At 39.4% G+C, this 16,495-nt stretch overlaps 1 protein-coding gene across 2 annotated transcripts in view; it reads right to left on the reverse strand.

The window, feature by feature from the left end:
* Positions 1-16,495, reverse strand: part of noc2l (NOC2-like nucleolar associated transcriptional repressor) — a 33,453-nt gene that overhangs the window by 8,367 nt on the left and 8,591 nt on the right. For both annotated transcript variants that reach the window (XM_073875241.1, XM_073875242.1), the window contains exons 10-15: positions 15,779-15,967; positions 15,554-15,693; positions 14,910-15,021; positions 9,270-9,383; positions 7,094-7,195; positions 3,233-3,376 (exon numbers count right to left, since the gene is read on the reverse strand). In XM_073875241.1, the coding sequence (XP_073731342.1) occupies positions 3,233-3,376; positions 7,094-7,195; positions 9,270-9,383; positions 14,910-15,021; positions 15,554-15,693; positions 15,779-15,967 (801 nt within the window). The remainder of the gene's footprint in view (positions 1-3,232; positions 3,377-7,093; positions 7,196-9,269; positions 9,384-14,909; positions 15,022-15,553; positions 15,694-15,778; positions 15,968-16,495) is intronic.

The following is a 16,495-nucleotide window of genomic DNA, read 5'->3' on the forward strand; positions in this document are numbered from 1 at the left end:
CGTTTGCCAGACACTTATTTTGTGCAGAATCAAAGTTTACTGTTAAGGGAGTGTCTTGTGTGTATTTTGTGAACGTGAGCATCTCTTTGATCATAAACGGTTTTGAGGTGTGTGCAGCAGGCACTTGTTTTGACAAAACACGTGATGCACATGGTTCACATGCCACTCCAACACATATTTTGAATTTGCGCCCCTCGGAAGAGCAGTCACGAGCCGCCACTGTTTGGCAGACACCTTGATCCACAGTGATAATGATAGGGAAAATAATTTCCCCTAGGCACCGACCCCGTGATTTTTTGGTGTTGCTAGAGGCCGCTGAACCAAAAGAACAAGTTAAATAAGGTAAAAGAAAGAGTGGAAGAGACAAAGCAGACCATTGAATCTCCGCCAGTCTTTCCTTAAAGGTCTTTGTGGATGATATTGATCAGGCAAAATGAGATTAGTTGACCTCTAAATCTAATAGGCGGTAATAAATCTCAACTTCAGTCTACAGTCATCTAAACTTATTTGTAACAATTTCAAGTGGTTTGTAAGAGAGTGAAAAATGATCAAAGTGAAAATATGGCACAATATGGTCTTTCCTTCATGAGACAAACCCAAACAAAGCTAACAGATGTGTACATGACCAGCGAGGCTCAGCTGCGCAGGAAACTGAGGGCTTCAACCTATAAAGCATCTGTTCTCCTACTGATGCAGCCTTTATTGTGTGTCGATAAAATAATGAGCTACAATAAATGCAATGACAAGTCAAAGATGTAGATCTGTGGGCAGTGCGAGAAATGAAAAAAATGTTATTAATGCCCCACCCTCATGTCGTTCCAAACTCGTAAGACCTCCGTTCATCTTCGGAACACAGTTTAAGATGTTTTAGAGCGTGTTGACCCTTCATTGAAAATCTATGTACGGTATACTGTCCATGTCCAGAAAGGTAATAAAAACATCATCAAAGTAGTCCATGTGACATCAGTGGGTCAGTTAGAATGTGTTGAAGCATCAAAAATACATTTTGGTCCAAATATAACAAAAATTACAACTTTATTCAGCACTAAAGTCACGTGATTGCAGTGACATGGATGACGTATGACGTGGCTGACGTGTTATCTGGTGCGCCCCAGCAGTTTTTTTTTGTGCTCCCGGGCTTCGTTTACAGTCTCTGTAAGTTTGGGAAAAAACTTTTCAAACATGTCTGAGAAAAACACGTCATCCGCGTCACTGCAGTCACGTGACTTTAGTCTCGCGCATGCGCTTCACAACAGATACGGAACGGAAGAGAAGACAATGCTGAATAAAGTCGTAATTTTTGTTATTTTTTGGACCAAAATGTATTTTTGATGCTTCAACACATTCTAACTGACCCACTGATGTCACATGGACTACTTTGATGATGTTTTATTACTTTTCTGTACCGTACATAGATTTTCAGGGTCAACATGCTCTCGGACTAAATATAAAACATCTTAAACTGTATTCCGAAGATGAACGGAGGTCTTACGAGTTTGGAACGACATGAGGGTGAGTCATTAAATGACATTATTTTCATTTTTATGTGAACTATCCCTTTAATATAGATTAAGTAAGGATTCATTTTTCCAGTCTAGATAATCTAAATCTTCATGTACTGTACTGGGTTATTTAAGCTCTCTGTGGTTCGTGTCATGGTGTGGTGGTATAGGACCTGGAGGTGCTGGCATGATTCGTAGAAACAGATATTTGTTGGTTGGATAAATCTGTTAGGCGGGTGGCTTTATGCAGCTGTGCTGGCGGCTGTGCCGGGTGAGAAGTTTGCCATGCCACCCTCCTTACTAAAGGACATCATTCCCGCTGGCCAGAGCCCGGCGACAGACGCGCCCCGGCGTGGTGCCATGCTGTCTGCATGCTCTGTCTTACCACATCTCTCCCTCCAGCTCAACATTAACAACACACACAGAGAGAGCGAGCGAGCGAGAGAAAGAGAGAGCGAGAGACCTTCATTTCAGACTTAAAGGGCCTTAAATATTTATCAGAAGCAAGCGCCAGTCCAGAGGAGGGGAGGAGGAGAAATGAAGGAGCTGTGCGTCAGCAGGGGTGACAAATGAGAGCGGAGATGGAGATGACTGGAGTCGAGATCTCACCCTAGAGAGGAAGCAACTTCTAACCTTTTCTTACAACCTTAACCCCTGCGCTCCTCTTATTTTGGTCTTTTCATCAACTTTGTCACCGCTACGGTTGTCAAAAAACTGAAATTTCAGTCGATACCCATGTGAACAAAATATATTTATTCTAGATTTAAGTTATCAAACAACTATTTATGTAAACTGTGTTTGAATTTGATGCCCAGGACACATCCGTCAAAGCACACGTGTGCCAAGTCTGCACTCCTAATACCCAGAATAGGTATTAGACCCAGAATAGACTAAAATACTTGTCTACTGGTCCATCTCAAGTCATTACTAACCCAGTCAGCGAGCATGGAGCCTGTTTCAATCTGCGCTGGGTCAACGTCAACAGACGCTCACAGATGAAGCACTTAACGTCTGCTCGTCTTCCTCCTCAGACTGTCTCGCTGAGAGAAATGGCATTAGAAAGCTTTCCGCTCCATTACTTCTTATCTGCTCTCATATCCGCCACCGATCGAGCGTCAGCGGCGGTCGTAATAGCACTCCGAACCCCGGCGACCGCGTGCGCCTGTCTGAAGGCCCGTGTCTGGACTTCTTGACCTGCAGGTGGTGCGGTCAACCAGGCCTCAGACCAACCACTACAAACTGCTTTTAGTGGTCAATGTAACACTCGCTCAGACGCATTCACCCATAAATGCGCACGAGATGTACGCATGATGTACGAGAACGTGCCCTTTAATGAAGGCTGCCAGTCACCCGCGAAAGGATGGAAAGCAGGGTGGGTGAAATAAGGATTAAAATAAGTACAGTCTGTTAAAATAAACATCATCTCTCAGCCATGTTTGGTCTCGAGAGTTCGTCTGACTCGATGTGCTGTTATGGTCACCGTGCGTATGAATATTCAGTAGGAAGTATTATAATTTAATTAAAGCATGTTTTGCTTTAGTCATTACTGGTTAATTTTGCCTTTCCACATCAGTTATTCAATATTAACAAAAAGATAACATTTTTCTTCTTAAATCACTGATCATTCATGCACAGTAACATCGTGGAAATTTATTACGAAAGAAAACAAGATCGATTTTATGATGTCTTTATAGCCGGACACATATCCTGGCATAAACTCGCACACTTACCACAGCTGTAGTATCAGATACAGCAAACGCTGCTTTCTGTCTGCGTCCTGTAATGTGGTTGCAGTTTTCCTGTATCTTCTCCAGCAGCTGTCGCATCTGTTTGCAGTAATTGGCCACTTTGCATGTCTTTAAGAACGCTTTCAGCTGAGGAGACAAGTGAAAGAGTATTAGCATCGCATATAGATACGCTGCTGTGAAACAGGTCAAAGAAATGGATATTGATTTATTCACAACTACGCAATGAATAAACCTTCATAGTAAATTCGGTACGGGGTTTGTGTTCATTTTTAAAACAAAAGTAATAGAGTCAGAGTTATGATTCTGTTGGTGTGAGTAAAATATTAAAGTGCAAACTGGAAGAAGTTTCCTAAAAGTAAAATGCAAATGCAGTCTCTTGCAACCATGTGAATTTTTCCATTTGGAGTTGAAATTGACAATTCTGGAACAATTTGCTTTTTTTAATCCACCAATAAAAAGAACAGAAGAGCCAGGAATGAATATTACAAATAAACTGGTCTAAAAAAAACAAACAAATATTCATAAACTGATGTATAAAACCTGAGGAGAGCTCAGTATTTATTGGCCAGAGCAGAGGATGTGGCCAGCAAAAGTGTATGTGTGTGGGCTAAAAAAAGTGATGGTGAAAGAAAGAAGCTGGCTTTTATTCTATATTCTCTGGGTAAATGTGTGCGTTATATGTTCATAATGTGGCACTGCTCCTCTGAATGAGAATTGCTATAACAATGCTACAGCTTAATTGGTAGATCATTATGCAAGCAATGCAAAGGTCATGGGTGTATATAAATATATATATATATAGTACTTTTAAAACACAACTTCTCATCTTGTATAGCCGTGTGACACGCCAGCGTGACCTTACATATTATGTAATATTACTTGAGGTCCACTAAAGTCTACTATATGGAGAAAAATCCCGAAATGTTTTCCACCAAAAACTTTATATTTCTTCTCGACCGAACTAAGAAAGACATAAACATCTTGGATGACATGGGAGTAAATGAAAGTGTAGTTTTTAGGCCCAATTCCAATTCTAATTTATACCCCTCAGACCTTCCCCTTGAAACTGAGTCAAAAGGTTAAAAATGAAGAGTTTCGTTGCAAAACGAGATAAATCCGTTTTTTTAATTGTTCAGAAATCTTGTTTTTTGGTTGTGCATTCCAATTAATATCAATTCAACTGCATTTGGTTTGTTTTGATTTAAAACTTAAAAATACAGCTAAGTAGCACCATAAAACAAAATAATAACATGATACATAATAATAAACATGTTTTGACAAAAATGGATTTATCTCGTTTTGCAACGAAACTCTTCAAATATTCCCTAAGAAAATGGGACACCACCACTGATCTATATAAATGACTGGATTGCGCATAGAACGCTTAACGTTACAGCGTGAGGTGAAGCCAGCGCAGAGTTCGAGCGGCCATCTTGGTATACCCAACCGGCAGAGGGCGTCATTGACTTCCATTCAAAAACATGATCTAATTTCACCCGCTTTACAGCGTATCAGTCACACAAGGTTAATTTTTCGGATATGTGTACGTAGAATAAGAGTTAATTTTGGTGTTATTTGCAATGTTTATGTTTAAATAGGGTAGGATAAGGGATTTATTAAAAAAACGTTAAGGTGAGTGTGTCAGCTGCATTCTGTTAATGACATGGGTATAAATAAAGTTTTTTTGACATTCAGCTACACGGTCAGCGTTATTTCTCTAAATAAGTTTAGGTCACTTGTAAAGATAACATAATTACAAAGCCAGCAAATTATTGCATGGACATACGGTACAAAGCATGTTATTTATTCAGATTTCAGAATGAGCACGTTGTTATTAATACTAAATATGCTGCGGTCTGTCCGCTGATCTGATACTGTAATAAAGATGATTGTATAATAACTGTTTAAAAAGCTAAATGTACAATGTCAGTAAATAACTACAGTATGTACATGCTTAGGACGTTTGCTTTGTAATAATGTACAGGGATACTTCAGATATAAAAACAGAGACTAGTAAATTGATGTTTTATCATTAAAATCTGATAACGTCCATTGAATTAATAGAATGTTTGGGTATATCAACATGGCGGCGCGGTGGCTTCACAGTTGTGACGTCATGAGCAATCCAGTCATTTATATAGATCAGTGGACACCACTTCTACACCGTTATATGACATCATACATCCCACGTCAAAGTAGATGCAAAGCTTATCACAAACTTAAAAGATGCCTCCTTCATCTGTAGTCATATAAGTTTAGTTACAGCCTAAAAAGTGGCCCTGGAAGCCCAAAAACAGCACACCACACACCCCTCGCGGTCAGCGATTCAGATGCTCTCTCCATCCGCCTCACGTCCCGGTTTCCCGCGGTCTGTTAGCAATTGCTGTAGTGGACTGGCAATCTGAAGAGGCGGGAGTTTTCCCCTGTGTTACCATGGGGAACAGGAAAGCGATCAGATGTGGGGAACCAGGATGTGATCGTGCTCCAGAGGTTACATTTGTCTATGTTGCTGTACTATTGCGCTATTAGTAACGCGGGACATGTTTGCAAACTTTAGAGATTTTTTTGCGAACATTTCTTTTAATTACACGATCGCAAATATGAACACAAGATTGAATGTAACATAAAATAAATGATTATATGTCATTAAAAACGTTAATAATGTAAAAAAATACTTTTTTATTATAATTAAGAATTACACTTGCATAAGCCGCTATATGTTGGAATATTTCTTACCCCTTCGTTTGAAGTGAGGGCTATTTGACCCTTCCCACTACCCCTCCAACTAAAAGAGAATTGGGAAATCTCTAGCCCTTGAACCATAGACTGTAAAAAAAGATGGACAATGTGACGTCGCCTCCCTCCATTGTAATGAATTGAAGCCAAAAATGTCCGACCTCTGGAGACAGAGGCGGAGCAGGGGTATCAAACTTCCGCCCAAATGCTCGTGCGCCCAATTCAACCACTCCAACCATAACGTCACGCCCCGTTTCTATAGCATTAAATTACTAGCTAAAATTAAACTTATCACAAAAATTAACACTTGAACAATATATCAATGTAATAACAACTACCTGAAAGGACCAAAACCATCTTTCGGAAACTTTTATTGGAAGTGCAAATAATTTTTTTATTTAGAACAGAGTCCCATTCGTTTGAATGGAGAGGGCGGGGTTTATGACTTGTACTTCAGCCAGCCACCAGGGGGCGATCAAAGAGCCAGAGGCTTCACTTTATAAGACTTGAACGCGCTAAACGAAGGGGTAGGGGAAAGTGTAGGGGTAAGTGGTAGAAAAGTAATTGGGCCTTAGTAATAATAACTTGATGGCAATGAAAAGTTTATTAGTCAGTAATTGAAATGCCTTATTTTGACAAATATCACTTTAGTCATTTTATTGGTATTTAACAAATTTATCTGTCTTTCGCTGCAAAACCCTCTACTAAGTACATGCAAGCTTATTTGGCTAAAAGTAGTTTTGGCCCAAGTAAACAGTTGCATTATCACTAAAAATGCAACTAGAAACATTGCAAATGATGAAATTCGGAATGTGAAAATAAGTAAACTAAACCACACATTAGGGGGCAAAAACTGAAAAAAAAAAAGTTTCGCAGATTCTGCCAACAAACCGCTATTTATGAATGGATTAAGCGGATTTGAAGCAAATGTATTTGATGAACATATAAAGCTGCATTTTCACCTGCTCAGTATATATGCTGGCTATGTGGTAAATGTGAAAAGAGAAAAAGTGAAAGGAAATGTTATAATGTAGTGTCTAAAGCCGCAGGTGCAGCAATGACGCCCTCAGTGGACAGCTAATGGCTGAAGAGCAGAAGGAACATTACCTGAATGATGGTGGGCAGTGCCAGCTCAGGAAAGCCAATGCTGCAGGCCTGTGTGTGGAGGTACTCCAAGATGAGATCATACAACTGCTCCACCAGACCATCCTGAAACAGTCCAAACACACGCACATTCAACACATGATGCTGTTTTTACATGCGGTCTGCGCTGTTTGTCATGTTTGGCTATGTAAATTCGGATGTTATAATGTGTGATGCTGTTTTTATAGCATCTGTTGCTTTGAATGATATGCTTTGGACATGGTATAAAGATAGTGTTTTAAATTAATAACAATATGTATAACTATGCGACCCTGGCTGTGAAATCCAGGCTGAAGTTTCTATTATGAGATTAAATATGAGATTAGGAGCATCAAAATTTGATTTCAATCTTTGACATGATCTTACTCAGACAATACTAAAGATATCAAGGTTATATTTTATTTTATTTATGTAGGATGCTTTTATGTAGAAAACAGTAAATTACTGTAGCTGGGTTTTCACAAACATGGTCATATAATTTTCTTTGCTCACCAGCACAGCAGGATCACAGTGACCAAAATTCATATTAAATGGTATTCTTTGGTATAAAAGTCAGGGTTCCCACACTTCAAATTCAAGGACCTTTCAAGGACTTTCCAGGTCCAATATCCTCAAATTCAAGGACTAAATGTGTGGAGACATTTCAAGTGAGAGCAGGTTACATCGTGTTACCTTTAAGATACATTGTTACAGTTCCCTTTCAAGGGAACTCACGCTGTGTCACTGCGGTGACACTTTGGGGACGCCTCCAGGGGTAAGTGCGTCTGAATATGTATATCAAATTCAACCAACGGTGAGGCTTAACGACTGAGATATGGAGGATGCGAAAGCCAGGAAGTATATCACTATCTGAAATATTGCCAAAGACAGTGTTACAGGGACATAGGAAATATGGCAAGGGAGACGCAGTGTCTCGTTCCCTTCTCAGGGAACAACAGTTACATAGATAACCCGAGACGTTTTCACGTGTCAAACACAACTAAGCAAAAAACACACAGTAACAAAAATCGCTGTGTAAATAACACGCGTGCCAATAAATAGAGGCATCCTGGCAGGAAGTTGTATGTGCCCAGTCTGGGTATGTGCCTTGCTTAGGTCAGTTCCCATTTCCTTCCCTGTAACATATCTACAGTTTATATCAATGAAACTGCAAATTAAGACTCTTTCTTCTGTATAGTCACAGGCACTAACTCAAAACTGTCACAGTGGCTGTACACAATGCAACAAATGCACATTAAATGGTGCCAGCTGCTCTATACCCCCCAAAATATACTTTTCCAGTCAATAACCCCCCTTATCAAAATTCTCACACTTCTACTCGACAACTGGCAACTCACTAATCCAGACCCAATTTAAAACAGGGATCGGACCTAAATCCTTCGGCCTACCTAAAAATTGCCACAGCGGCCTACCCAACCGCATTCCACCTCGATGGAAACGGGAAAGCTCTGCTAGCGCTAGTCAGGAAATATTTAAGAGTTTGTAAGTCAGACACAGATCCCAGACAGCAAGGGTGGAGTGGCGTCTTAGGGGGCCTGTGGCGGTGTTGTCTTGGCCTGGGATGTACTGGAAAGCTTCTCCGTGCCAGCCAGGAGAGCAGGATAATCCCTGCAGCTTGTGTGGCAATCCTCTTGGCAGCGACACGGCGCGCAGCGCTTTAGCCCGTGTAGCAGCGTGTTCGGGCTTTCATCTCCAAATCTCAATCCAGTTAGAGCCAGTCAGCATGAAGACACGACAGGCTCACGACCCAGTGGGAGGGGCAATCTTTCTCAGCTTCGTTACTTGAGCTAGAACTACACCTGATGCATTCAAGTCATTGCCTTTTTGTAGGATCAGCATTAAAGGTGAACTATAAAACTTAAAATTGTTGTATAATTATAATTATTTGAAGTAATCCACTGGTAAACTGATTGATCTTAAAAATCCTGGGTTGACACAGTTATATCAACAAATGGTTAGCGTTTGGGACAAGACTGATCTGCAAGGCCAATGCAGTGTTTGGGACGTGATGTCAGAAATGTATTGCTAAATTGAAATACAAGACGTCATATATGTACAGAATCTAACAGAATGATGAAGATCTGAAGTGTAAAGATCTGTTCAAAAGGTTTTAAAGGTCATAAAAGGCAGAATCTGTCACCTTATAGGCCTTCTCTTGGAGATTGGTCTTGCTGAGTTTGAGAATCACTGCAAAATTGATGGGCTTTACACTCATGCGGCCTGGTTTCTTATTGAAGTCTTCCTGCTGGAGGATCTAAAGGGCAGAGTGAACAAACAGACACATCAGAGCAATGCACCAAAGACATACAGTATGTGCATAGAAACAAACATAGACAACCAGACTGCAATAGATCCCAACAGATTATGCACACAAACACGTAACAGACGAAGAATGACTCAGGGGCTTTATGCTAACTTGTAGTTTGCAGTAGTAATATGCACACAAACCGATCAGAGGCCCCATTGACTTCCATAATAGGATAAAAGAATACTATGGAAGTCAATGGGGCCTGTGATCGATTTAGTTACAAAGATTTCACAAAATATCTTTCTTTGTGTTGAACAGAACAAAAATTTTGAGATTGAACATAAAGATTGAGTAAATGATGAGATTTTTCATTTTTGGGTAAACTATCCCTTTAATTCAGTAGTTATAACTCTATAAACACTGAAGCTAGTTAAAATGCCAAAGTTTTTCTATTTAGTGGATATATCAGATTATTTTTTTTACATTCAGAGCAGCTGATTATTAACCCTTTACCTGACACAGCCCTTTTTTAGTGGGGGGGGGGTGAAAAGGAGATGTATCCCTTCAAATTTTACCGCCTAATTTTAGTCTTGTTTTAAAGAAGACACTTTAAAGTTTTTTACGGACGTGTCTGGTAGTGAAAATATTAAATAAGAAAAAATTGTTATAGCAGTTTCAATTTATTGTAATAAAAACAAATAATGCAATATAGTATTATTTTATACATACAATTATAAAAAAAGAAGTTTGTGTTGGTTTGCTGCATACTCTTGTCACAAATTAATAAATTACAGTCAGTGCATTATTATTACTGCTAAAAGGTTTTGAAATATGAAAACTACATTCTTAGACCTTTCCAGCAATATATAGTTTGTTGTGATAAACTAACATTTACATTAAAAACTAAAATAAACTCGGGTGTCACGTTCAGTGCCAGTTAACGGGTTACAGTGATAAAATTATTGTGCGATAACAACGCAAACACTGAAAATGACGGAAAAAAAACGTAAAACAGATTGAAATGCACTTTGTTTATAGAAAGCTCAAATGTTTTAAGTGCCAAAAAAGTGTTTTTCTGAACATTCCCAGTGTTGAACCGTATCAAAACCGTGACCATAAAACAGTGATACGAACCGAAACGCGAGCAGTGTGAACCGTTTCACCCCTAATGGACATATTTAACTCGAGTGGCTTCAGGGTGAGTAAATCATGGGGTAATTTTCATTTTGGCCGAACTATCCCTTTAAAGTTTTTGTACCAGCCAGTCAAACATGTGACTGCAATTTTGTTACACTCATTCCTCTGAAATGGGACAAAATTGAACTAGGAGACTTTGTCACAAGACACAATAGATGTCACAAAGCCCATTTCATTTCTCAACAATAAAATTTTGACCAAATGTGTAGTTCCTATGCTTTGCCTTTGTACGGCAGTATTGTTTTGGTAATGCTGTATCCAAGAATAGCAATAATTTAACCTATAGAATGCCAAACAAAGAAGATACAAATTTTAAAGATATCCAATTTAGAACAGGAACTCAAATGAATCAGCGAATCAGCAAATGTACACAAACAAGTCCACATGAAACAATTTACCTTAAAGGCGGAGCGCACAATGTTTGAAAGCCAATGTTGATATTTGAAATCACCTAAACAAACACGCCCCTACCCCAATAGAATCTGGACATTCTTTTAAAAGACCCGCCCCACACATATGCAACCCGGCAAGGATGTCGGTTAGTAGATACGCTCCTTACTGCTGATTGGCTATAAGTGTGTTTTGGTAGTCGGCCCGTCTTTCAAATTTTTAAAAAATTGTGCACTCCGCCTTTAATGAATCAGTTCCTCTTAATGCTTTATATAAGAAATGGAGAATATTCTGCGCTGTGTGTTTGATATTAACTTCAGTTTGCACATAAAGCTGTACGAGGAAAAACAGACATACTGTATGTTGCCATGTTATACATAAAAACATGTTGGAAAGTTGTTACCGGGGAAAAAGCCACATTGTTAAAAACATCTGGTCTACAGTCACGCTGCTAAAACATAAGTAGCGTCTATAAATTGAACTGAAATGTAATTTTTGTATAAACACTGAAACACGCATCTACAGATTATAATTATTAAAAAACAAACGCAGCTCCCATTTTGTGTCGCCAAAAAACTAAGATTATGCACAGTTTGCATATTTGTTCAAAACCAATTACTGTATGATGCCCTAAATTGTCACTAATATAGATGTTTATTGTTACAAAAGATATTAGAAACTATAACTATCATTAACATTATGTTTATTTGGAACTGATGCTGAAGAAGGCAACACAATGTTTACAGCCAAAACCAGGATAATTTCTGCTAATCTTTGTTTATTTGAATATAATTTGTGAGGCTTTTTCTAAAAAGTACCAAATAAAAAACAGACAAAACTTATGACTTTTAGATAAATACAGATCATCTTATAGATTTGGCAATGCGAAGTAAACATTAGTGAGTGGTTGTGACTTTTCCCCTAAACCTTTCTGTGTTGCCACATTTGAGAAAAGTCAAAAGTGCTCGGCGAGGTCATCTAGAACCAGCGGGCTAAGTGTGTGTTTGCTCACGGACGACCGGTCTTTTCAAACAACGGATGTGGTGTCGGCCTGCGGGACACAGGAGGAAGTGGTGGCGCATGGTCCCAACCTGATACGCTCAAGGGGTACTGCAGCAGGAAGCTGGGAATCATAGCGTTGAGATAAAGAGAGGAACGGAGCGGGGACAAAAAAGAAAGAAGCCCTACATCATCGCACGCTTTCTTTAAACACGAGGGCGAAAACAGGAAGTGGACTGCATCACAAATAAACACGGGAGTATGAGGGGGCTCGGTGGGGGTCGGCACACTGACACAGAGGATGTGGTCTACACAACGCATCTGAGAACCGAGCGAGAACCACAGACCTTGCACACGGACAAACACACACACTTTCTTTACCCCTTGGGCTTTATCGCAGTATGGTCAGGACTGGTGGGAGCTCGCAGGCGATCGGTGACCACCCCTCCCACCATCAGCCCTCTCTTCCGTTGGTCTCGGCTGCTGTCGCCTCCACGCCTGTGTTTTCACAGCAGCTGTCACCGCAGGGGCCCACGCCAGCCACACACAAACACACGTTTTGTCACTCGCCTCGCACTGTGGAAAATGTTGACAGTTTGTGACCTCTACTTCTCCCAACAACGACAAGGCGCACATACGGGCACTTCTGGATGCACATGTATGCAAACCGTACGCTTTGTTCTCTGTTGACTTTTATCTCCTGGTCAGCGACGCAGCTTGCAATGCCGTTTTTGGTTTTAATTTTCCAATACGTATAAAATGTAATGCTGAAAACTACAGTTGCATCTTATTGGCTGATGACAGCAGGTGGTTTATATGATCAATGTAACTATTACTAGATTGTGGAATAACCGCCCATATGGTAATTCCAAGCACGTCTGACCAATCACAGTCCATTTCATATTTGTGTGACATTTTGGGGTGGGGTTATCTGTATTTTATACTAAAATCACAATAATACCTCAATAACAGGCCAACATGGAAATAATAAATTCAAATAGTAGTGATGTTGTCTAGTCTCAGCAATTAGTTTTTTTATAGAAAAACACAAACGCATATATCCTTGTATATCCTAAGTGATCAGAATTTGCGTCGCTTGCATAGGCTGTACAAATATAGACGAAGTGTTCATGATTTCACCCATAGGTATGTGAAGAGCTTAGTCGGAGGAGCCTGCCGTCGCCATCTTGGCACCACGTCATCACTCGTGGATAACCGAAAATGGGCAAAGAGTAGGCGGGACATGTGTGTAGCTAAGGTCCCTGGTTGCTAAAGCCACGCCCACCTAGCTCGACGGTAGTGACAGCAGTGGCAGTGCCACTCAAGTGGCCACATCCTTAATTATGCAGAACTTTAAGGCTTAAAGGATTAGTCCATTTTCTTAAAAAAATCCAGATAATTTACTTACCATCATGTCATCCAAAATGTTGATGTCTTTCTTTGTTCAGTTAAAAAGAAATTATGTTTTTGGAGGAAAACATTCCAGGATTTTTCTCATTTTAATGGACTTTAATGGACCCCAACACTTAACAGTTTTAATGCAGTTTAAAATTGCAGTTTCAAAGGACTCTAAACGATCTCAAACGAGGCATAAGAGTCTTATCTAGCGAAATGATTGTCATTTTGGACAAGAAAAATAAAAAAATATGCACTTTTAAACCACAACTTCTCGTCTTCCTCCGGTCCTGTGACACGCCAGCGCAACCTCACGTAATTGCGTAATGACGTGGAAAGGTGACGTGTTACATATATGAAACGCACATTTGTGGACCATTTTAAACCAAAAACTGACACAAAGACATTAATTATTATCATTCGACATACAACAACATAGGAACGGTCCTCTTTCTCCAACACTTGTAAACACTGGGGTGTAGTTTCGCATTCGTCATCCAGGACCTCTTGACGTGATGACATATTACGTGTGGTCGCCCTGGGGCATCACAGGACCAGAGATAGACGAGAATTTGTGGTTTAAAAGTGCATTTTTTTTCTTGTCAAAAATGACAATTGTTTTGCTAGATAAGACCCTTATGCCTCGTTTGGGATTGTTTAGAGTCCTCTGAAACTGCAATTTTAAACTGCATTGAAACTGTTACATGTTGGGGTCCATTAAAATGAGAAAAATCCTGGAATGTTTGCCTCAAAAAACATAATTTCTTCTCGACTGAACAAAGAAAGACATCAACATTTTGGATGACAGGGTGGTCTATAACAGTCAATCGATGAATTGCAGTTTGGCTTCATGAGAGAAACCGGAAGATTGCCCTTTGGTAATATATGAAGCTTGATTATTAACTACTTTTGAAATATTTTTGTAAAATAATGATTACCTACTGGACAGATTTGTCTATAATGTAACATTATGCATTTGGCAGATGATTTTATCCAAAGCAACTTACCGTGCATTCAAGGCAAGCTATACATTTTTTCTTAAAAAAAAAAGATTGTGTTCAATGGGAGTCGAACCCATTACATTTGCACTGCTAGCGCAATGCTCTACGAATTGAGCTACAGGAACAAAAAAGTACTAAACTAACATTGACAACACAAACAAAATATGCGGTATCCTTAGTAATCAGTATGAAGGGTTTACATTTTTAAAGTGTGCCTTTACTCCTGGAACTTACATAAAGCAGCCAATCAAATAGGAACTGGCGATTTCAGGAAGCACTAGCCATTTTTGTGTGCAAAATGCATCGGGCAGATAGAAAATCGATTAGTGGTGAGCCATGGAAGGCTGGGAGTTGAGAAAGCACAATAAAAAACAACAATCTTTTTATAGCTAAAGGTTAGAAAATTGACGACCGTGATGACAAATGGCGTGGGTACAGTGTTTACTCATACCCAAACCATGACCACCCACATACACAAACACCTGCTTGTTTCCTGCCTGGAATTAGGCAGCGACATCAGAATTATAGTGTTATGTAGCGCCGCTCTCACCTCTACCAGAAAGGGTAAAACGGGCACAAACGTCTTCGTGTTGGCAGACAGCAGGATGAGAGCTCTGGCGCAGTGCAGTCTCAGAGGATAATACCGAGAGATGGGCACAAGTCTACAAAACACATAAACAAACGCATGATGGAAACACTGATGACTTAACAAAAATAAACTGAAAACTGCAAAATATCGTAGTGTGTGTGGTGTTTTATCAATTTAAAAAAAATAATATTTCTGTACTTTAGTGCTGTGGAAAAGTAATGTTGTTTTCTGAGTTTAAGATGGCATTGGATGCAACAGACCAAGCTCAGACTCAGCGGGACAATAAAATATAAGTAATTGCTGCCACCTGCTGGTCAATACAATTGTTGTAACAGTAACTAAAATATGTCTTTCTAATAGAGTTTTTAGCCAATTATTTTGAGTAAAATAAATTCAGTTTCTTACAAAAACAAAAAACCTACTAAAGACTTTGCATAGGGTCCACCATCTCAAATCACTTTAATTATATTTCTAGTGTTTTTTCTTCTTCTTCAGAACCAACTCAACATAAAGTCATCCAAAGATTTGGGTAAGTGAACAATAACCAAATTTTATTAGAGACTCAGGAAAACAGATTTATCTTAAAAAAAAAAAAAAACACATACTTGATACAGCCGATGATTACTTGACACAACGGGTAGATCAGTGGCTCCAGAACCTCACTGGGATATATAGTGCTTAACACCCGACACCATAGATAAAGACAGTGTACATATTGCCAGTTATAAACTGACTGATATGTTTCCTGAAAACAACACGACATAAAACGCTTAAAATCTCTTTGAGTAGTCTTTTCCATGACAAATCAACAGCGTGAATCATCCAATTACCTTCTTCTTCATATTCATGGCGCTCCGGAGGTGAATGGCCAGCTGACGGATATAGATGAAGCAGTGTTGGTAAGACACCTGCGTGTCTAGTGAGTACATCTCTGTGAGAGTCCTTTGCATGAAATTAATCATTGGAAGAGCGTTGGGCGATGTGAACTTACAGTTCTTCACATAGGCGATGTACATTTGCTGACAAAAAACAACACAGCACCATTAATAATATTATATAGCGTATGATCTTTAATATTCAATTGCTAACCTTAGTTATGTATTGTAAGACTCTTTGTTTAAAGGGACACTCCACTTTTCCAGCTCCCCTAGAGTTGAGATTTGATTTTTACCGTTTTGGAATCCATTCAGCTGATCTCCGGGTCTGGCGGTACCACTTTTAGCATTGAATCGGATTAGACTATTAGCATCACGCTCAAAAATATAAAAAAAAAGAGTTTCCATATTTTTCCTATTTAAAACTTGACTCTTTTGTAGTTACAACATGTACAATGATATTACCAGACCTGCCAACCTTGGAAATTTTTTTTGAGTAGCAACTTACCGCAGCGGCGCAGCGCGAGGTATGGCACATTTGCTGATCAGTAGTGATTGAGTTCACATGCTTACTTATGACTTATTACTACAACTTATTACTAAGCAAATTGTTCCCACTCACCACCATATCTAGTCTTTCAACATACAAGTAGGCTATGAAGAACTCATTTA

The sequence above is a fragment of the Misgurnus anguillicaudatus genome, chromosome 13 (genome assembly GCF_027580225.2).
Source record: "Misgurnus anguillicaudatus chromosome 13, ASM2758022v2, whole genome shotgun sequence".
Lineage (NCBI taxonomy): Eukaryota > Metazoa > Chordata > Actinopteri > Cypriniformes > Cobitidae > Misgurnus > Misgurnus anguillicaudatus.